This window comes from Sciurus carolinensis, chromosome 7, assembly GCF_902686445.1.
Source record: "Sciurus carolinensis chromosome 7, mSciCar1.2, whole genome shotgun sequence".
NCBI classification, from domain to species: Eukaryota; Metazoa; Chordata; class Mammalia; order Rodentia; family Sciuridae; genus Sciurus; species Sciurus carolinensis.
This window is the reverse complement of record NC_062219.1, coordinates 8,977,585-9,000,737: the sequence shown is the minus strand read 5'-3', so window position 1 is coordinate 9,000,737 and position 23,153 is coordinate 8,977,585. Positions and strand designations below refer to the sequence as shown.

At 44.0% G+C, this 23,153-nt stretch overlaps 1 protein-coding gene across 3 annotated transcripts in view; it reads left to right on the top strand.

Annotated features, from left to right (window-relative positions):
- Positions 1–23,153, top strand: part of Sytl3 (synaptotagmin like 3) — a 75,076-nt gene that overhangs the window by 44,958 nt on the left and 6,965 nt on the right. For all 3 annotated transcript variants that reach the window (XM_047559383.1, XM_047559382.1, XM_047559385.1), the window contains 3 exons: positions 3,383–3,514; positions 18,059–18,237; positions 22,021–22,123. In XM_047559383.1, coding sequence (XP_047415339.1) covers positions 3,383–3,514; positions 18,059–18,237; positions 22,021–22,123 — 414 coding nt within the window. The remainder of the gene's footprint in view (positions 1–3,382; positions 3,515–18,058; positions 18,238–22,020; positions 22,124–23,153) is intronic.

Genomic DNA, 23,153 nt, shown 5'->3' with positions numbered 1-23,153 from the left:
TTAACCAAACAGCTGCTCAGGATCTCTTCCATCTCTCAGGTCATTAAGTTTGAACTGCATGTTCTGAAAACTCTCCCAGAGACCCTCCCTGGAACATCTGGGCCAGGATCCTTCGAGAAGTGAATTCTCCCTACCTCTCCTCGTGTGCATTCCAGTGGATTTCATTTTATCTTAATGTGTGGTTGATCTATACTGGCCATAAATATGTGTACCTGTTAAACAGGAAGCATGGTAAAGAACTGGTAGGAGGGACTGTCACTGGGGAGGTGGCCTGAGACAAAGGCGGAGGAAGAGGACTTTGCTTCATCCCACTCTCCTTTGTCCTGTGTGACGTCTAGGTCCTGCTCATTTTCCCTGGCCACCTGCAGCCGCATCCCAGAGACCGAGTGGGCAGAGAAGGCCAGGCAAGCAGCGGTGTGCTTTCCACTGCTAACAGCCAGGCTGGGTGGCGGGGACCTTCCATTGCCCCAGGAGAGGTGGTCTGCCTTCAGAGGCGTGTCCCTGCTCAGCGCACTGTGACTGGCCGAGCCAAACCTGAGTGATGTTCCTCACTCAGTGGGCTTCACGTTGAGACAGGCCTGAGGGAATCGTATTTCCTGTGTCCTTAGCTATTATCAGCAAAATTCTCAGACTCACACACTGCTTCCAGAGGGCTCATAATTTGATCCAAAGAAACTTACTACTTACTGAACTTTCCCATATAAACTTAAACTCTGCAGACAAGACCTCATTCAGGGCCAGCATTTTTCTCTGGACTCTAACTGAAACTAGATAATTACTGAAGTACATTAAAAATCACAGTGGTGGGCCAGGGGACAATGCCCACCTCAATGCCACTGAGGAGATCCTAGGACCTCGAAGTCCTGTAATAGGACATTGGATCTGACAGTGGTCCAGGTCCTTCAGAATTTACTAGGGGAGAAGTTGAACATAGAACTTCACCTTGGGTTCCATGCTGGGTCCATACTGAATCAAAGTAGGCCTTCAGAAGAGTATCTGCTTTCCTAACCATTTAAAAATATTTACATTTGTGTGTAGGCTTCATTGAAGTTTTCCTATGTCCTGACCTATTAGAAACATAGTCTTCCCTGGCCATGAATCCGATGTGCCATGTATCCTCTGTTGTAAAGACAGTTCTCTTTGTTCCTTTCCAGAACTTTCTACCATCAATTCTTTATGATTCAAAAACCATGCGTTTTAAAATGTACATTGAACTCACTATTACTCAGCTAAGCTTCCAAAATGCAGTCACCTTAGATCGGGCGGTTTAAGCGACACTTATTTTCTCACGATTCTGGGAGCTCAAGGTCTGGGACCAGGGCGCTGGAATGGCCCAGCCCTCCTTCTGACTCACAGATGGCTGCCCTCTTGCTGTGTCCCACAGGTTGGGAGGGCCAGGGTGGGAGTCCTCCAGTGTCTTTTCTCACGAAGACACTACTCCTCATTCCTGTGATGAAGTGCGGTCCTAGCACGTGTTCTGAACCCTCCTAGCACGTGTTCTGAACCCTCCGGGGCTCCAAGCCCCTCAGAAGTGCAAGCTTTTCAGGACAGAGCCTCCGGCCCCAGGCACTTCTGTGGCTCCCTGGTTGTCCTTCCCCGTTACCGCGGTGGGGTCTCCTCCCTCCTGAGCTCCTCTTACCATGCATGCACCTTTCAAAGTAAAATGCCTCTGGACTCCACACGCTCCATCTGGCAGGAAGGGCACCACGCTGGACATCCAGGTTTGCCATTTGCTTTTAAGGAAAAGTCTAACTTATTTAGTTTTTTCCATATTGACACATAGGTACTATTATTTTTAGCAGCTAATTTTAGGGCTTTTAATTCTGCCAGGTTGGCTACCTCTGAGGGCGACTTGGTTTACCTGACCACTGGTAGCAGTCGCCCATCTTCCAGGACTCTTGGAAATGTTGCTTTTGGGCCTTCTCTGCCTACCCTTTGGAGCCCCCTGGACAACTCACTTCCCTGTGGGCTCATGGTCCCTGTGTCTGGTCTCTGCCTGGCCCTGGAGTCTCCAGGTCTAGGAATTGCACCCCACTTGCCTTGCCCTTCGTCTTTCCCAGCCACCTGCCAGCACCCCACTCAGGTCGTAACCCCCCCAGAAGATCAGCCCGGATGCTCAACGCTGAGTAAACGCCCCTCACCTCTTTGCCGCCGTGTGGCTGGTGCCTCTGTCTTCCTAGCAGCTGGTGAGGCCTGGGGCCAGCTCTGGACCCTGCTCTTCCTCTCCCTTCTCCACTTCCACCCCCGGGGTTTAGTGCGGTGGATCGAATACAGTGTGGCTTAACAGTGTCCTGGACTCGAGCCGATGTGGGACTGAGAGTGTGAACAGTAATTCGCAGGCAAGCCGCTCCTCTGTTAGTTCTCTGCTGTTCTCATTTAGCATTTTATTAAGACAGTTAGGACTCTGGTGTGGCTCTTAGGTTTAGTTCTCCTTCCAATCTAGCACCAAGGCTGATGCCTCAATTCAGGAACTTTCCATGGTTGGTCTAGAAGAGGTTTTCCCAGCTTCCCTGTTGTGTGTATTACCCCACTGGTGGGTCTGACAGGACTTCCTGCAACAGCGGAAAGTTCTTTACCTGAATAGTCCAACGTCATGGCCACTGTCACATGAGGTGGCTGAGCCCTTGAAATGTGTCTAGTGCAACTTAGCAGCTGAGTTTATTAATTTTATTTCAATTGACTTGAATTTAAACTTAAGTAGTCCCATGTGACCAATGGCTAGCCTGTTGGGAAGCACAGCTGTAAACATTATAAAGAAGTATTAATAATTAGCGAATTATCTTTAAAAAATTCAGAGATGTATTTTGATCTCACCCACTTTATTTTTGGCTGTACTAGGAGATTGGTCCAGGGCCTTGTGCATGCTAGACAAGTACTTTACCTGAGCTACATCCTGGGCCCTTTTCACTTTTGAGACAGGGTCTCACTAAGTCGCCCAGGCTGCCCTTGAACCTGCTATCCTCCTGCCTCAGCCTCGCATGAAGCTGGGATTAGAGGCATGTATCACCATCCTGGCTTGGTTTTTCCCTTTTTATGAGCATTTAAAGCTTATTGTGTGTCAGACTGAATATTATGTTTCATGTAATTAAATGCCAGGATCATTCCGAAGGTCAAAATGTGGACTTTAGGACTTTTACTAACCCATAAGTAACTCGCCCATCCATGTTCGTGACTATCCCGGAGCTTGACAATGTCTTCCTCAGGGCTCTGTGGGGGGGGGGCATTTACCCAAACACGGGTGTCTCCCTTATCAGCCACTCCAAGTCCACATGAGTCACACCAAGGGATGGCGTGGGCTGTGCTTACTGAAGCCTCTGCGTTTGAACACAGCCAAGTGGGCACGTGGGCCATCGTATTAATTTTGATCTTCCTTCTCCTGAAGGTCAGCACACCAGATATTTCGAAGCCCCTCCCTCAAGAGGATCCCAGACGCTCTGCCAGCCTTGCTTTGAAGCAAGACGCTCTCCCACTGGGCCCCACGGTCTGTCCTTTGTTCTCGGGAGGCTTGAGACACGTGAGTCTTGTCCCAACACTCTTGGCACAGAACGCGTGGTCACTAGGACGTCCCGCTGGGGCTGGGGATGCAGTTCAGTGGTAGTGTGGCACTGAGTGTGGGGTTGGGTTGTCTCATGAATTTGAAGAGTACCATGATACAAGGGTGAGAACAAAGTAACAGGACTTCTTAGAGTAATAGAAAGCAAGAGCGAGGGGCCCAAGAGAAGGATACCAGAGCGACTGTTGTCTAGGGGTTTATATGATCTATAGGGTTAAGGAACTCCGCTTCCTGCCCAATCCTGGGTAGGAATTCAGTGTCCAGGAGGTATTCGTGCAGGTTCTAGTCCAATCAGGACATCAGTCAGGCCGGGAGTGGTGACAATCTCCTGTACTCCCTGTGGTTCAGGAGGCCGAGGCAGGAGGATCACGAGTTCAAAGCCAGCCTCAGCAAAAGTGAGGCACTTAGCAATTCAGTGAGACTGTCTCTAAATAAAATACAAAATAGGGCTGGGGATGTGGCTTAGTGGTCGAGTGCCCCTGAGTTCAATCCCCGGTACCCATAACAAACAAACAAACAAAAACCAATCAGGCATTTTTCCTTCTTTGGAGAGGCATGGACCCCAGTCACGTAGGTCTTGATTTAAAAATAGCCTTCTTAGCAAATACCTGCAGTTGCTGTTTGTGCTCTGCTGCCCAGGAAGTGACCCAGGGGCCCACCCCCTATCCTCCTGCCTTATCTCTTCCTCCTGACGTCACTATGTGGTCAGCACCAGCAGAGCAAAACACGTCAACCTGGATTGGTGGACGAGGCCAGGCCCAGGTGACCTGAGCACAGCAGAGCTTGGTCACATTGAGCTTTGCAACGTTCTGAGGGTCGTTTTCCTTTTTTACATCTTATCGTGAACTTTTTCATTCAAAGAGCAGTGAGTAAAATAACAACGTTTCTTTCAAGGAAAAGCTTTGGAGTTCGATGGAGTCTAATTGATTGGATTTTCGTGTTGGGGTCCCTTCTGTGTCCTGTCTTTCCACAAGCCATGAAGATGGTCTCCTCCTTTCATCTAGGAGTTTAATAAAGGTGGAGCTTTTATGTTCAGGTCTACTCTTCAACTCATTAACTCTTTCGTAAATGGTATAAGGTAGAGGCTGTAGCTATTTATTCCCTGTGGATAATTCGCGAATCCACTGTCACTTGTTAAAGACTTCCATTTTCCCCAGTACTTTGATGTCTTCATTGAAAATCAAATCGCTGGGTAAGTGGGTCCCCTCCTGGGCTCTCTCTTCTGTTCCACTCAGCTCCAGGTCTGTCCTTGAGCTGAGACGACTTTCTCTTGTTTACTGCAGCTTTGTAGCAAGTCTTGAAGTTGGATAGTATGAAGTCTTCCAACTTTGTTCTTGCTTGAGATTGCTTTGTAATGTTTTAAATCTATTTTCTATCTGTGGAAAGACATTTTTGTTCAATTATTCATGCACTTGGTGAAAAACATAACTGAGCATGACTCTCAGCCTAGAATTGTGGAATACAGTGTAGTGGATGGAACCTTGGATTTAAGTATTGAGGCCTCCGTCCACAGCTGACTTGGTCTGCTTCGCGGCTGTAACAGAACTCTACAGACACATAGAAATGTGCTCCTCATGATCTTGGAGGATGGAAGTCCAAGAGCAAGGCACTGGCAGGACAGACATCTGGTTCCCCGTAGGTGGCTTGACGGGGTGTCCTCATGTGGGAGTAGAGACGGAAGGACAAGGGGCCAGCGCTGTTATGGAAGCCTTCCTCCCCTCCTCTGGGCTCCATCCTCGTGACTTAATTGCCTCCAAGGGCCGCACATCTGACCACCGGCGTTGCATTCACGTTGGTGATTATGTTTCCATGCGGGAGTTTTAGAGCCAACCTAAACTTCCGAACCATTGTGAGCCTCTTGGCATTTCGCTCATTGGATGTCCGTAGGCAGTCACCGAGACTCTAAGCTTCTGGGTCCCCACCAGAGAAATGGGTATCACAGTTCTTGTCATTTCCCAGGATTTCTTTGAGCATGAAACCAATGGTGTGGAGTCCCCATGGAACAGGGTATCATGACACCTCTGGAAACCAACCCCCTGGCTCACATTCTAGCTCCTTAAGTGACAAGGACTGGGACATGGAGCAAGTCCTTGCACCACAAGGTGTGCCTCAAGGTGTGCCGTTCCCATGTGAGGTGGGGTTCAGCTCAGATGATTAGAAACTTCCCCCCATCCATGCGAACGTCCAGAGGGACACTGAGAGGTTGGCAGGCCAACAGTGTGTTCGGGAATGTCGTTCTCCGCTAGACCCCGGGGACAGTGGTCCCCACCCAGCCCGAACAGCTCCTGGGGGTGGCCCCGCCTCCCTCGGCACCGCTGCGCTGACCTCACCCCCCGCAGCACTGGTGTCACCTGGGAGCTGGTCAGAAGTCAGTCTTGGGCCCTACCCAGACCTACTGAGTCAGGACGCAGAACCTACAGAAGCCAGGAGATTTCTTTGTACAACCAGGGCTGAGAAACACCAGCCCGAACAAGCCAGACCCTGAAGAAATTCTGTAACTTGGTAAGAATTCTTGAAGAGTTTAGGGCTCTGTGCTCCATGTAGTAGTCACGAGTGAGGTACGACTGTCGAGCCCCGGACCGTGGCTGGCCTGAATCGAGATGTCCTGTGAATATAAAATACACACTGAATTTTGAAGACTTTAGTTGGGAAAAGGTAAAATATCCTAATTTTTATAGGACTAGGAATGTGGTTCAGTTGTAGAGTACTTGCCAGGCATACATGAGACCCTGGGTTCAATTAAAAAAATAGTATGAAAACATGTTGATATGACAGGATTTTGGAAGTATTAAGTTGATTAAAAATATAAAATTTCATCTATTTTTATTTTTTATTTTTTTAGGTAAAATGTGACATATTTCTTTTTTTAAATTTTTAATTCTTTTTAGTTATACATGACAGTAAAATGTATTTTGCCATACATGCATGGAGTATAACTTCCTATTCTCATGGTTGTACATGATGTGGTTTCACTGGTTATATATTCAATATGAACATAGGAAAGTAATGTCTGATTCATTCTACTGCCTTTCCTATCCCCATCCCCCTCCCTTCCATTCATTCCCCTTTGTCTAATTCAAAGTGCTTCTATTCTTCCCTCCCTCACCCTTATTGGGTGTTAGGATCTGCATATCAGAGATAATATTTGGTCCTTGGTTTTCTGGGATTGGTTTATTTCACTTAGCATAATATTCTCCAGTTCCATCCTTTTACCAGACTATGCCATAATTTCATTCTTCTTTATGGCTGAGTAATATTCCACTGTGTATATGTACCACATTTTCTTTATCCATTCATCTGTTGAAGGGCATCCAGGTTGGTTCCACAGTTTAGCTATTGTGAATTGAGCTGATATAAACATTGATGTAACTGTGTCACTGTAGTATGCTGATTTTAAGTGCTTTGGGTACATGCTGATGAGTGGGATAACTGGGTCAAATGGTGGATCCATTCCAAGTTTTCTGAGGAAGCTCCATACTGCTTTCTATAGTGGTTGCACCAATTTGCAGTCCCAGCAAACTGTATAAGTGTTCCTTTTTCCTCAAATCCTCATCAACATTTATTGTTACTTTACTTTTATTCTTGATAATTGCCATCTGACTAGAATGAGATGAAATCCCAGTGTAGTTTTAATTTGCATTTCTGTAATCGCTAGAGATGTTGAACATTTTTTCGTATATTTGTCAGCCAGTCATAGTATTTCTTCTTCTGTGAAGTGTCTGTTCAATTCCTTGGCCCATTTATTGACTGGGTTATTTGTTGTTTGGGTTATTAAATTTTTTGAGTTCTTTATATATTCTGGAGATTAATGCTTTATCTGAGGTGCAGATGGCAAAGAGTTTCTCCTATTCTGTGGGTTCTCTCTTCATGTTCTTGATTGTTTCCTTTGCTTTAAAGAAGCTTTTTAGTTTGATACCATCCTATTTATTGATTCTTGATTTTACTTCTTGCGCTTTAGGAGTCTTGTTGAGGAATTCAGTTCCTAAGCTGACATGATGGAGGTTTGGGCCTATTTCATTTTCTAATAGGTACAAGATAGGTACATATCTTGTGGCCTAAGATGTGGACTCTTTTAGAGAAGGATCTATGTGCTGCTGAGAAGAAAGTGTATTCAGTCATAGATGAATGACATATTCTATGTATTAAGCCTAAATTATTACTTCTATTTTTTAGTTCTATAGCTTCTTTATTTAGTTTTTGTTTGGATGTTCTATCCAGTGGTGAGCATGTTAAAGTCACACAGGATTATTGTGTTGTGGTCTATTTGATTTGTGAAAATGAGAAGGGTTTGTTTAATGTATGTAGCTGCTCCATTGTTTGAGGCATAAATATTTATGATTATTATGACTTGTTGATATATAATTCCTTTAAGCAGTATGAAATGTCCTTCTTTGTCCCTTCTGATTAACTTGGACTTGAAGTCTACTTTATCTGAAATGAGGACAGAAACCCCTGCTTATTTATGAGATCCAAGTGAATGATAAATTTTCCCCCCCATCCTTTCATCTTCAGTCTGTGAATATCTTTTGCTAGGAGGTGAGTTTCTTGGACACAGCATATTGTTGGGTCTTGTTTTTTTAACCCAATCTTCCAGCCTATGTCTTTTGATTGATGAGTTTGGATCATTTACATTCAGTGTTATTGTTGAGAAATGACATTTATTCCCTCTCATTTTGATTTTATTTCTGGTTATTAATTTGATTAGTTTCTCTTTTGATTGACTATTCTCCTAGTGTATTTCCTTCTTTTACTGGTTTTCATTTTTATTTTTTATTTCTTCTTCATGAAATATTTTATTGGGTATGCCTTATAGTGCAGGCTTTCTAGTTGTGAATTATTATAACTTTTGTTTGTCATGAAAGGTTTTTATTTCATCATGAATTCTGAAGCTTAATTTTGCCAGGCATAGTATTCTCGACTGGCTTCTATTTTCTTTCAGAACTTAATATATATTATTCCAGTACCTCCAAGCTTTGAGGGTCTGGGTTGAGAGATCAGCTGAGATCCAAATTGGTTTCCCTCTAAATGTGACCTGTCATTTTTCTCTGGCAGCCTTTAAGATTCTATCCTTATTCTGTATGTTAGGCATTATCATAACAATGTTCCTTGGTATGGATCTGTTGTAATTTTGCATATGTGGAGTCCTATAAGCCTCTTGAATCTGATTTTCCATTTCATTTTTTAGGTCTGAGAAATTTTCTGATATTATTTTATTGAAAAGATTGTATGTTCCTTTGGTTTGTATCTCTGAGTCTTCATCTATCTTGATAAATCTTAAATTTGGTCTTTTCAATTTATCCCATATATCTTGGAATTTCTGTTCATGGTCTTTTAACATCTTTTCTCCATGGTCAATTTTATTTTTAAGATGATATGTTTTGTCTTCATTGCCTGAAACTCTGTCTTCCAAGTGATCTAGTGTGTTGGTGATGCTTTCCATTAAATTTTTAATTTGGTTTATTGAATCCTTCACTTCAAGGATTTCTGCTTGATTTTTTTTTTCAGAATCTCTCTTTATTGAAGTGATCTTTCACTTCCTGTATTTTCTCTGATTTTGCTCCTTACATTGTCCTTTACCTTGCAGATTATTGAACTATATACATTCTAAACTCCTTCTCTGACATTTCTTTCACTAGGGTGTCGATGGATTCTGTTATTGAAGTATCTTGGCTTGTTTGGGGCAATTTGTTCCCTTGCTTTTTCATGTTGTTTGTGTGTCTACCTGTCTAACAGTATGGATCTGAAACAGTAGAGTTTCTGCCTTGTGGACTTATAGTGTCACTGAAGATTTCCAGTACCTCACCATTTAGGGGGAGACAATAAAAATAACCAATGCAAACGACATACAGCATTAAAGCAAATATTTCCTGCTGTGACATCTACAATGTGGACTGTCACAATAAACAGAAATTATGTGATCAGTTATTGCCTGCAGCAAAAACAACAGGTTTGCAAAAGGGTTTACGAATTTGAATGGTGGACAGAGGGAGAAAAGAAGTGATGTAGAAAGTGATGACTATGAGAAGGAGGAGAGAAGATAGACATAAAAAATTAAAGAAAGAGTGGAAGAAAGAATAATAGGGATTGGCTATTAGCAGAAGAAAAGAGATAAAAATAGTCAAGGGAAACAGATAAATGAGAGAAAAAATATATAAAGTAAAAATTTTTTAAATAAAAAATAAAAATAAAAGTGAAATAATACAAAACAAAACTGAAATACAGTAATCAAATATCCTAGTCCTCAAAAAGTCAATCTGTGAAAAATAACTGACTTCAAGAATGCTAGAAATGAGAAAACCAAATATGAATATGTATGAATGTCCATGTTCTGTTAAGGTCAGGATTGAATAGAGAAAAGAAAATTAAATCTTGATGAAAAGGTAAAGAATTGTTCCCATTTAAGTACAGAAGATTCTCCTCTTTCCTTCTCAGCAGTGCTAGGTGGGGTGGTGTGAAGTGTGATACTTGCTCCATCCTCAGAATGGGGTTGCTGGAGTGACAGGTAATCCTGTAGGGCGGGACTCCTGGAGGTGGGGTGTAGGCTTAGGTGGGCTCCCGGCTCTTCACTGAATGTCAGTTGGTCTCGAGATTTTAAGTCAGCACACCTCCAGGACCCAGGAATTGCAAGTCCATGTTGGAAGACTGCACCCAGGGATCTCTCCTGGGTTCCACTTGTGGTGGAGGAACTAATCTTAGTCCACTCCATCACCTGTGGACCCCACATTTCCTGGTCTCAGCTTAAGTCTCCAAGCTCAACCCCTCTCACCCCCACCCTTTTGAATTCCCAGCCAGGTGCATCTCTTGCAGTCACTCCTGCAGGCAGATGGGTTGGAGAGGGAGGGGATAGCCAGGTAGGTTTCCATGACCAGTAGAATCAGGCTCTGCTCTCAAGTCCAAGTACTGCTCACATGGCTGCTTGTGGGTCCTCCCATCATGGGACCCCTGATCATCGGTCCCATGGTGGGCTGTAGCACAGTCAGGACCCAAATGTCCTGCTGAGGCCTGTCTTAGTCTGTTTGGGCTGTTATACCGAACTATCATGGACTTGGTGACTTAAAAACAACAGAAATGTATTTTTTTTACAGTTCTGCAGATGGGAAGTCCAAGATCAAGGCTCTGGCAAGGACCTACCTCCTGGCCTGTTGATGGCCCCTCCTGGCTGCATCCTCACGTGGTGGAGGTGGCCAGCAGCTCCCTCTCTGCTGCTTAGGATAGTTCCTCTGTTCATTGCACATTCAGCAGGGCACTCCTTCCTTCTAAAATTTTCTCTCTGTGCCCTTAAAATTTATAATTATGTGATTGAATTATTGTGTTTAATTACAACCTTTTCCCTTTAGACCAAAGCTGTGTTTGTCTGAGGAATTGAACTCCCATGAGGCAAATAACTGGTTATTGCTCCTTGCCCAAAGATGTTGCCTACTCTTGTGAGAGCAATTTGCATCCTTTGGGAAACAAGGACTTGGGGCTAGAAAAAGCTTATTAAATCTCCACTTATGACAAAAGTACAAAAAGAGAAGGCAGTAAATAAGGAAAATTGCCAGACCTCCCAGGTTGTCAAATAAGGACAAAATTAAAGCATGTTTCTATTTTGGAACTGCTTTAGTAAATTTGAAAATACTATAGCTCAGTATTGGCAAGGGTGCAGAGTGGTAGGCATTCTGCAAACTGCTGGGTGAACATAAATTGTCATACCTTTTCTGGAGGACAACTAGCAATATATATAAAAAATCCTTAAAATACATGTTCTCAGGGCTTTTTGTTTTTGTCTTTTTGTACCAGAGATCAAACCCAGGGCTTTGTGTATGCTAAGCACACAAGCTCTACCCCTGAGGTACATTTCCAGCCCTGCATGTTCTCTTTAATCTGACAACTTCAGCTATGAGAAGTTTTATTAAAGTTGCCACAATGTTACCTGGGCAAAGTGTCACACGCCTATAATCCCTACTCAGGAAGCTGAGGCAGGAGGATCGCAAGTCCCAGGTCAGCCTGGGCAACTTAGTGAGACCCTGTCTCAAAAAGTAATATGTGAAAAGGGAGGACATCTGGGTTCAGTCCCTCATGCCTACACCCAAAATCATCATGACTGTTGCCCCAGATGAGTACATATGAATGTCCAGGGGAGCAGTGTTTATATTTATTTTAATTTCTAAAATTTGGCAGCAATGAAAATATCCAGAGGAAGTAAGTTACAGAGCATATACACACAGGACAATTCCAGTAGTATGGACTCGGAAGTCAGGGAGAACGAGCCGGTGTATTTGGGGGGATGTAAACGTGTGTGATGAAACCGTGAAGAGAAGCAAGGACTGCTTGTGGACAGTTTTGAAACAGTGTCTACCCAGGGACTGGAATGAGCGGGGACTTGCTGAGGGTGGGGGTCACAGGCACTTCCAAGCTCCTGATGACATTTTCTTCTTTAGCTGAGTGGTGGGCATGTGGACGTCCACTTGGTTGTTTAACTGTGCCTGTGCCTCGTGTGCATTCTTTCAAATATTATACACTTGACAGGGAAAAGCAAAAAGGAGATGGAAGAACAAAGCCCATCTATACAGGGCATCCAGATTGTGTGGCATTTTCAAAAGGTCAATAAACCCTGTGCATACAATATGCAGGCACAGTTCTGGCGCCTTACATTAACTAACTGAGCCTCATCACGGTCCTGGGAAAGAGATCCCTGTTTTACAGATGAGAAAGCTGAGGTTGTGGAAGGTTAGAAAATTGCTCAAGACCACACAGTTACTGAGGGTCAAGGCAGGACTGAAAGGCCAGCTGGCCCCCTTGCCCACCTTCAGTTTTTGCAGGGGGTGGAGGGCATACCTGGGATTGAAGTCAGGGACACTTGGCTACTGAGTCACATCCCCACTCCTATTTTGTAGTTTATTTAGAGACAGGTGTCACTAAGTTGCTTAGCACCTTGCTGTTGCTGCGGCTGGCTTTGAACTTGTGATCCTCCTGTCTCAGCCTCCGAGCTGCTGGGACGACAGGTGTGTACTACCCTGCCTGGCGCCTACCTTCTTAACCGCTTAGTGTTAATGTCCAGTGTGTTCCTGGTGATCAGGATTTATTATTTAAAAAAATAAACCTGTGGTTCCAGTTGACTCCTGGTTTTTAGCTTGTGTAAGAAGGGGCCTGGGCTGTGCTTGCAGTTATTGTAATAACCACGTGATTTCAGAGGTCACAGGCCAGCAGCACCCTGCCTGCTGGGTTAGTTTGTTCTTGCCCAGATCATCTCTTCTTTCAAATCCAGACAGCCTCCAATGGAAAGCAGACTGAGTTCTTAGTTGCTTCTCCAGGCTGGAATCTTGCAATTGGCTCAGTTTGGTGCTCAAAGCTTTCACCTTCCTCAAAGACTCTGTTCCAACTTTGGGGAAACAGAAACAGAAACTGTCAGGGCCAAGTTTACTCTCCTTCCATTCTCTGAGGTCTCTCCTCCCCTCCCACTGGGCAAACATGGCCCTGGAACTGCTCAGAGATGCCATCCATGGTTATGGCTGATGCATCAGGAACCCAGGCTCACTTCCAGCTCTGCTGCTGAGTTACTGCGCAACTTGGGTGTGTTTCAACCTGTCTTGCCCCCCATTTATCTGTCTGTCCGCTTTATAACAACGGATGAGGAACTGCAGTGCTTCCTAGCTGCCTCCTCGTCCAGGCACCAACCCGAGGAGCCTCGCTGTGCACCGTCTTCGTTCCAGCCCCTACGCCGCTGTGCACCAAGGAGCAAGGCGCACGGGCATAGGTGGGGACTAGGTCCGTCCCACTGTGTCACCGACTCCAAATGCGCCCCACAGTGCCCAGCAGTCCTGATGTGTCCCTCTGGTTAACCCAGTGTCCTGTGCTCCACGACAGTCGTTTCCCAGCTACTCCAGCCTTTCAAACTCACTTTCACTTCTCAGCTCCACCCAGCCTCCTCAGCCAGCCTTCATTCCTCCCAGCTGCTATTTTCTTCTCCCCTCCTCGGACCAACTTCCCAGAGTCGCTTGCCCGCGGCGGGTCCGTGTTTTCCTTCCTACCTGCACATCAGGGCCCCGGTTCCCACACCTTCACCCCTACCCTCAGGTCACATCATGGAATCCAGAGACATCTTCTGGCCTCCTCTCGCTTTTCCCAGCATCCAGCCCCGACCTCTCCTTCCTTCATAACCGTCCCTCCCTCTCTGTCTGCTTTCGTGACACGACATTGTCCCTGGGTGTGTGCTGCTGCTCTGGCTGGACCCCTGGCACGGCCCACCTCTCCCATAGACTGCAGACTCCCTGGAGCCGGGCGGCCTGGTTCTGCTCTCCAGGGAGCCTCCAGGGCCTCGCTCAGCGCTGAACGTGGTACATCTTCAAGAAATGTCACCAAGAGAACAAAGGATGTGCCTGAAGCATTGTGCTTTTAAAATTCTCTGTGTAAATATCACAACTAAGCAGCAAAGGAACCGAGTCAGAAGTGGCTGGTGAGCCTGACCCCTTGTGACTTCAGCTCATAAATGCCCATGACTTTAAGTGACTTAACCCACTGGGTTTTAGTTTCCTCATCTGTCAAGTGAAGGTAACAAAGTGAGCCTCACCTAGTCACAGGGTGTGGGACTCAGGTACCATCAAGCACATAGCAGTAAATTTATTAAGCTCCTTACGGGTCAGGTGCTGTGCTTAGGACTTTACCTACTTTGTAGTTTTTAATCTGTGTCTTTGCTTTATGGCCAATTTTTGTAAGAATTTGTGATCTGCATTTGTGGGGAATATTGTATACATGTCACTAAGTCATTAAGTGTGTTAATTGTACTTTTAATAATCAATATCTTTACTGATAAGTTGTATCCGTTTATTTTGCCATTAAGAAGAACAGTATATTAAAATCCCTCTGGATTTATTGATTTCTCCTTTTAGTTTTGTTCATTTTTCTTTTTTCTTTGTTATGAATTTAGAGTTGTTATTTCTTTCAAGGGAGTTGACCGTTTTATCTTGATGAAATGCTTCTCTTTGTTTTAAAACAGTGCTTCTTGACATAAAATCTACTTTGATATTATCATTGCTTTATTTTAGGTAGTATTGAATGGTATATAATTCCTGTTCCTCTACTTTCTATCCTTTTTTTGGTATTTTTATATTTAAGCTCTTGTAAACAGCATATAATCAGATACTTTTAAATCCAGTCTGATAATCTGTCTTTTTTTCTAGTGTGAAGTCTGTTCTGTTTTATTGTAATTACTGATGTATTTTGTACTAAATCTAATTACCTACTTGTTTTCTGTTTTATTATTCATGGTCTCTTTTCCCTCCTGTTCTGTGTTCCTGTCACTACACTCTTTTCTCATGACTCCTTTGGAAGTCATGAGACTTAGAAGACGTAAGACTGAAAAAGACTTAATCAAGTCTTCTTCTGACTTTATCATTTCTGTTAGGCAGTAAGCTGGTTAAGTCTTATTCTTTTCTCCGTCAAAAATAATCTACCAGGGCTGGGGAGATAGCTCAGTTGGTAGAGTGCTTGCCTTGTAAGCACAAGGCCCTGGGTTCAATCCCCAGTACCGCAAAAAAAAAAAAAAAAAAAAAAAAAAAGAATCTACCTTTATCCCTCCTCTCTGCCATTAAGATTTTCTGTTTTTAATTTTCTGCAATTATATGATGATGTGGCTACGTGTAGTTTTTTTTTTTTAATATAATTTTGTCCTTGAATCTGGTTTGTTTTCTATCAGGCTGATAAAATTTTAGCTATTATCTCTTCAAACTCCTTCTGCCACCAGGCCTTGTGGCACAGGCCTGTGATCCCAGCTACTTGGGAGGCTGAGGCAGGAGGATCACAAGTTCAAGGCCAACCTCAGCAACTTATGGAGACCCTGTCCAAATAAACAAATAAATAAATAAATAAATAAATAAATAAATAAGTAAATGTCTGGGGATGTAGCTTGGTGATAGAACTCCCAGGGTTTAGTCTCCAGTATCAGAAAAACAAACAAACAAAAAACCCTTTGCCCATTATTTTCTCTTTGTGAGACTCTAAACATATATCATACTTTTTTATTAGGTTCGGTATGTCTCTTGTATTTCATTTTCTATTCATCTTTTTCTCTGTGTTCCTCTAGATATTTTCTACTGACCCATCTTTCAATATATCAATCCTTCCTTCACCTGTGTCTGATCTTAAATTAATTTCTGGAGTTCTTAATTTTAGCTACCTTATTTTTTAGGCCTTAATTTATGTTGGATTCTTTTTAAAAAATATAGATTCTTGTTCTCTGAATAAATTCTCCACTTTGTTGTGTATTTTCTTGACCATATTAACCATTATTATTTTCCAGTTCATGTCTGATAAGGCCAATACCTGCATTTTATTGTGGCTTTCTCTTGTTTCCAGTCACTTATTCTCAAATCCTAGACTGAGGATGACAAAGCATCCTGACTTACCAGAACTCTCCTGGCTTTGGCATCTCAAGTGCTGCATCCCAGGAAATGTCTCAGTCCTGAGGAAACAGGGACGGTTGGTTACCGTTCAGTTCAGATATGCTTGGTACTGTTTTATTGAATGATGGACCTTATGTGTGGAAACTGGGATAATTTGAGACTCTGAAAGAAGTTACCCTCCTTCAGAGAGAACTTGCTTTTTCTTCCGTCAGATGCTAGAGTGACAAACCCCGGGACTGAGCCAAAGCAGAGCTGGAGTCTGGTCCTAGTAAGAAAGCTTCGGAGAGGGCCCCACAGACGTGCAGGTGCTCCCAGCTAGTCTGACATGATGGGACTCGTGAAGGTGTTCTTAAGCTTCTCAGCGTCATGGCTGCACGTCAGCAAGGACCGTCAGTGGAAAAGCAGCACCTGGCACAATGGTCCCTTCGGCAGGTGTCCCTTTTCTCGCAGAACCTCACTCAGGTGCTGTGTGCTGTGCAAGGCTTGGCACTGGGTCCCTGTCTGCTGCTAAGAGCTCTGCTCAGCCTGGCCTCTTGCCATCTCGTCTGGAGGCTGCTCACTGTTCCAGCCCCGTGCCGCTTGTCAGTGCGCACGCCTCGAAGAGGGGCGGCCCCGAATGCCAGGCTGGCCTCCCTGCGCTTCTCTTTAGCATCTTGGACCTGGGTTCCTGGCGGTCTTGACAACACCACAACATCTCGGAACAGTCGCACGGTTTAGTTCAGCTTTCTAACTGTCGTTGGCAGAGACGTGGGCGTGATGCACTTCAGTCTGATGCACCTGAAGTCCCAGGAGGAATGCTCTCTGTGATCAGAGATCCTCAGCTCCATTCACTGCTTGTTCTCACAGGTGGCTCAGTTCTTTTGCCAATCTCCCCTGACTGTTCTCTTCAACCTTCACTTTTTACTCCCGGCACTGGAGACTGGACCCAATACAAGCTACACCCCCAGCCCTTTCTTTCAAAATTTTATTTTGAGGTGGGTCTTACTAATATGAGGAGGCTGGCCTTGAAATTGTGATCCTCCTGCCTCGGCCTCCTTCACTGCTGGGATTACAGCTGTGGGCCTCTGCGTCCGGCCATTCTTCACTTTTTGTGCTTCATGGAGCCATGCAACCTTGGCATCCCACGCGTTCTTGAGCATGTACAATTTTAGGGTTGTTTCCCACCCCAGCAGTTGTGTGGTATTGGCAGGTGACATTTTTCAGAGCCAGGCTGCTGGGTCTGGCAAAGCTGGCTATGCTCTTGGCATTAGTTAATTCAAGTTCAGGTCCTCTGAGGAGGGATGGGTTTGGTTTGGTTTTCTCTGTCCAGTGTCGTGATTCTGCCCCAGCCTGCCTTCGTTTCTTCACAGTGCTTTGTGGTATAGAGGAACTGGTTGGGAATTCGAAGCAGAAATCGGCTAGCTCTCTCTGTTCCCATAAAGACAGCACTGAGATTAGTTGCGTGCAAATGAAGGCAGTTGTCTAAGCAGATCTACTTGTTGTAAGATGGTTTATTTTATCCTTTGGGCACAGACTTCCTCTGCTACTTATAACCACCATTTAAGCTTCAAACCCCCTAATTTATGATGGCAGTTTTTTTTTTTTTTTTAATTTTAGGTGCCCATTAAAATTAAAACCATTTACCACTACCTTTGACTCTTACTTCCTGTACCTCATTCCAGTCAGTCCTCACCATAACCTAAGACACCAGTTAGACTGGACACCGGTAATGAGTAGCAGAGCCCACATCTGAGTCAGGTCTGCCCGACCCCCAGGCTCAGCCCCTGCCCCCGCCGCTTGCTTTATACATGGCTGCCATGAATACAGGGCCGTGTCTTGGCAGAACTGCCCAGGATGTGGTCCATCTTGTCCTAAGTCACTTGTGTTCAAGAATGGACTGTGTAATCTTCATTGCTAGGCAACGACCATATCTGGAAAGAGGGCTTTCTGAGGACTCCCCATCTCCTCAGGATGGAATAGGTGGCTGCTTATTTTGGTCAAGTACAAACTGGTACAACGGCAACTTAATGTGAGTCAGGATACATGCTCTGAATGAATTGGGATTGATTTGATACGTTGAAATCAGAACTGCCAAAAAACTTTTCACCGTGAAGTAATTTATTCCATCTGTCATTCTTGATTTCAGGGAAGTTTAATTAGCATTAACAGCACTTGCACAGAGATGGGTAATTTTGACAACGCTAATGTCACTGGAGAAATAGAATTTGCCATTCGTTATTGCTTCAAAACCCATTCTTTAGAAATATGCATCAAGGCCTGTAAGAACCTTGCTTATGGAGAGGAAAAGAAGAAAAAGTGCAATCCGTAAGTTTTTTTTTTTTTTTTTATTTTAACATAAGATGATAGATGTACTGATTCTAAAATTTATATGGAAAAGTGAAAACCCAAGAATCACAAAGATGATTATGAAAAACAACAAAAGAGGTAAAGACTTACTTCAATAATTTTTATAAAGCTGTAGTAATTCAAACAACATGCAAAGATAAGCAAGTGGTTCAATGGAGCAGAATCAGAAGTCTAGCCATCCACCGTTGAATACGTGGGAACGTATACGGTCAAGCGGGGTCTGAGACCACTCCGTCTGCTGTCGCAGACTGTAGACAGAATGGCCTTCGAACAGCAGAGTTAATTTCTCACGGTTTTGGATGGTGGGGAGTCCGTGGTGCTGACGTGTTTGTGTCTGGTGAGGATGGGCTTCCTGGTTTGTGACATCAGCTTCTGTCATCACAGGGAAGAAGGGGCGAGGCAGCCCGCTGAGGACTCATAAAAGACAGATCCATCTGTTCACCAGGGCCGCCTCACACCCGTCGCCTGCCCTGGCTCCGTCTCCAACTGCCATTACATTTGGGATTAAGTTTCAATTTGAATTTTAGGGGCACATAATGTCCAGTCTATAGCAAGGGATTGGCACCAATCAAGGGGAAAGGTGGACTTCAGTGTCGGGAAGTTTGACTTTCCATATAGGAAAAACAAAAACAGAATTTAGAAAATGAATTGTGGCTCACACAATTCATAAACAGATTGATTTTCCCAATTAATAGATAAGAAGCATATTGCTGTTATTTAAACACGTGTTTCCCTGATGACTAACAAAGACGAGTAGCTTCACACACCCAGATCTCCTTCTGGGAACATTCTGTTCATACCTTTTGTCCATTTTTCTATTGGTTTGTCGTTTTCTTATTTATTTATAAGAAAATTGTGTGTGCGTGTAATTGTGTGTGTGTGTGTGTGTGTGTGTGTGTGTGTGGTGCTGGGGACTGAACCTGGGGCCTCCCACATGCAAAAGTACACAGCAAATGCTACCACTTAGCTACGTCTCTAGCCCTTTTTATTTTATTGTGAGACAGGGTCTTGCTGAGTGGCCGAGGCTGGTCTCAAATTTGTGATCCTCCTTCCTCTGCCTCCCAAATAGCTAGGATTGTAGACATGCCACCATGCCCAGCAGGAAAATATTTTTGAAAAGCTATTTTGAATAAGTTTTAGAAGCTTTTCATTGATTATATGTATGTTACTTTTTTGTGTGTTTGTTTTTGTTCTGGTACTGGGGATTGAACCCAGGGATTCTCTACCACTGAGATACATTCCTAGCCCATTTTATTTTTTATTTTGAGGCAGAGTCTCACTAAGTTTCTGAGGCTATTCTCAAACTTGTGATCCTCCTGCCTCAGCCTCCCCAGTAGTTGGGATTATAGGCCTGCTTTACCACAGCCAGCCTTATTTTATATATGTTATCTCAGCTATTTCATATTTTCTAATTTATTTGTGATGATTTCTTTTGGTAGAGATTTTGATATTATATTTATGTATCTTTTCTGTTAAAATCTCTGCTTTAGGGTGGTTGGGTATAGCTTAGTGGTAGGGTGTGGGCTTAGCATGCACACACTGGGGTCTGGGGTCTGTCCCCAGCACATACATAATATATACATGTATATAAAAACAAAAAAAAAATCATTTTTGGTGGGTGAGTGTCCTTCTATCTGTAGAATTCCATGCCACCTGAGGTTATGAATACATTCCTCTGCAGAACTGTTTTTCACATTAGAACTGGAATTGATTTTCTCTATATGGCCTAAGGCAAGGACCTTAGTTATGCCTTTCTGTCTTCTCACATGGAAAAGTTTTGGCACACTGTTTCAATTACCAGGTAGAGAGACACAATGGGAAAAGAAATGGATTGCTGATCTAATCAAACTTCTTCTCTTCTGAAACCTTCAGTAGTTCCTCAGTGTCAGAAGAAAATTAGTACAAATTTCTATAGCAGTAAGGTTCTCCGTAACCATCTCCCTTATATTTCTGGTCTATAACTTCTATTATCCTTCTACTTAAACCATACACCAAAGGAATATGCCAAAATGTTCCAAAATGCCCCCTGACTTTTTTATATTTCAAAATTTGAGGAATGCAGTTAAAACAGTACTTCTATTAAAAAGAAGAAAGATTAAAAGTGATCATTTAAACCTTCAATTTAAAATGCCAGAACAAAAAGAACAAATTAATTCTAAAGGATGGAAATAGTAAAGATCAGAAATCAATGAAGCTGGGGGTATAGCTCAGTTGGTAGAGTGCTTGCCTCACATGCACAAGGCCCTGGGTTCAATTCCCAGCACAACACACACACACACACACACACACACACACACACACACACACAAATCAATGAAACCAGACATGGTGGCTCATGCCTGTAATCCAAGCAACTCGGGAGGTTGAGACAAGAGGATCACAAATTCAAAGCCAGGCTCATCAATGGCGAGGTGCTAAGCAACTCAGTGAGACTCTGTCTCTAAATAAAATACAAAACAGGCCTGGGGATGTGGCTTAGTGATTGAGTGCCCCTGAGTTCAATCCTTGGTCCCCACCCACCAAAGAAAAAGAAATCAATGAAACAGAAAACAGTAGAGACAAATTGATGAACCCAAATGTTAATTCTTTGAAAAAAAAAAATCAGTAAAATTGTTAAACACTGAGGTAAATTTTATCAAGAGTGTTTTTAGAAAGAGAATATACACATACCAATATCAGGAAAGAAAAGAGACATTGTGGCAGAGCTTCTCCATTAAAGAATAAGTAGAGGGTATTATGTAAAACTGAACAACTGAGATGAAATAGGCATATTGCTTTAAAAACACTTGCTCAAGCTTGACAGGAAATGAAATAGAAAGCTTAAAGAGTTCTATATGTTTTAAAGAAATCAAATTAGTAATTTGGCATAATTTACTGAAATTGAAAATGCACATGCTGGTTGGGGGGTAGTTCAGTGGTAAAGTACTCCCCCAGCATGCCCAGGACCCTGTGTTCCACCCCCAGCAGTGGGGTGGGTGTGAGGGGAAGCACATTACCTGTCACTTCTGGTTTTGTGCCTAGAGAAACTCTCACACGTGTGCACGGTGGAATGGTCATAGCAGAATTGTGTATAACAGCAAAAAGTAAGACTAAGACCAAGGTTCCTCAGGAGGATAAGTGATCAGTAGCACATTCATGCAATGGAACAATGTGTAGGAATAGAAATGAATACACAGCAATGTGGGTGAATCACAAACAAATGGAGAGGGAAAACAAGTTACAGAAGAATGTATGTACACGATCCTGTTGATGTAAAAGTTCAAAAACTGCCTCAGCAGTCAGAGGAGTGCCGTCTTTGAGGCGCCCATGAGTCATGAACTTTCCATTTCCACTTTAGCTGTGTGGGTCAGAGGATAATGCAGGTGGAGGTGGAGGGGGGAAGCTGGCACACGGCCTGGACGTCCAGGCAGATTGGAGAATCTGGTTTCATGGTCCTCATTAAACGGCAGGCGAGGAGGGGCTGTGGGGTTCCAGGAGCAGGGAATGAGCAATGCAGGGAGAGCCCCAGCCCCCTGCCCAGGAATATTCTGGAGGATCATACAGACAACATGTGGCCCAAACCTTGTGACTCAGCAGCTGTACACTCAGCGCTAACATTGTTTCTGTCAGTCCTGGTCCCTGAGTCAATTCAAAATCCAGCTGGAAGCAGGGTAAAGAAAAGGCTGACATGTGGACTTTGTTCCTCTGAATTCTGCTCGCCCAGGCAGAACCTCACTTTGTCCTTTTGCATTTGGCCACTAGGTATGTAAAGACCTATCTGCTGCCTGACAGATCCTCTCAGGGAAAACGCAAGACTGGAGTCCAAAAGAACACACTGGACCCGACCTTTCAGGAGACCCTGAAGGTACATGTGGATGAGTACATTCCTGCTGTGTCCTCCCTATCCCAGGCTGTGCTCATGGGTCAGAGTCCAGAGAATGGCTCTTTAAACCCTTGAATCAGTTAAACACAAATGCAGACACCTATACATTTCTCTGTGGCTCTGTCAATCAGTGGCAGGTTGGCTGAAAATAGATTTCAGCCTTTGAACAGGAGAAGTGCAGAGTCTGCCAGACTCGAGAAGGACTTCTGATTAATGATTTCTAAGAAAATGGGGAGAAAGAATCTGATTGCCTCTATGTCTCAGGCCATATCTGGGCACAGAGTGGCTTAGAAATTGGATTGTCTTATTGAATTTGTATGACTATAGGGCATTTTCAAGCAGGGGCCCTGAAAATCAAATGACTAAGTTACTACTACCTTTGTAGGAGTGCTTCCTTATTGTAATATCCCAAAACCCTGTTTTCTTCTTATTTTATGAAAAAAATTATAAAGGAATTGTTTGGGTTCTCATGATTTCTTAGGACAGAACTGAGACCTCATTCTCTGATTGGGGGTGAAGAGGCAGAGTGTAGGCCCATGCAGAGAGCCAACTGTGGGAGCCCCAGCCAGATGGGCAGCCTAGACCTGGGGGACACCGCAGCCAGGACTGGGTAGACCAGAAGTCCTGCCATCTCACACTGGCAAAAGGAGAGGCTTTTGTTTGCCTCCTTGGCAAGCAGGAGCATCTGTGAACTGCAAGCCAGGGGCCATTCGGGCAGATGGCACAGAGTGCCAAGTTCATTAAATAATAATAGTCATTGTTTGCTGGGCCCCCTGTGGTAGCCAAGCGCTTGATGCTTTAGATCTACACTGATGGAGGCGTTAGGGAAGCTGAGACTTTGGGAGTACTTAAAGGCTTAGCTTGAAGTCAGGATGGACGGTAATCCTCAAAATGCATGTGCATAAAAATTCCCAGAATTTTTTTTTTTAAGTTGCAGATTCTGACTCAGCAGGCGTGTATGGGACCTGCAACACAGCAAGCTCTGCTCCCCAAGCCAGGCCTCTGGCCAGGC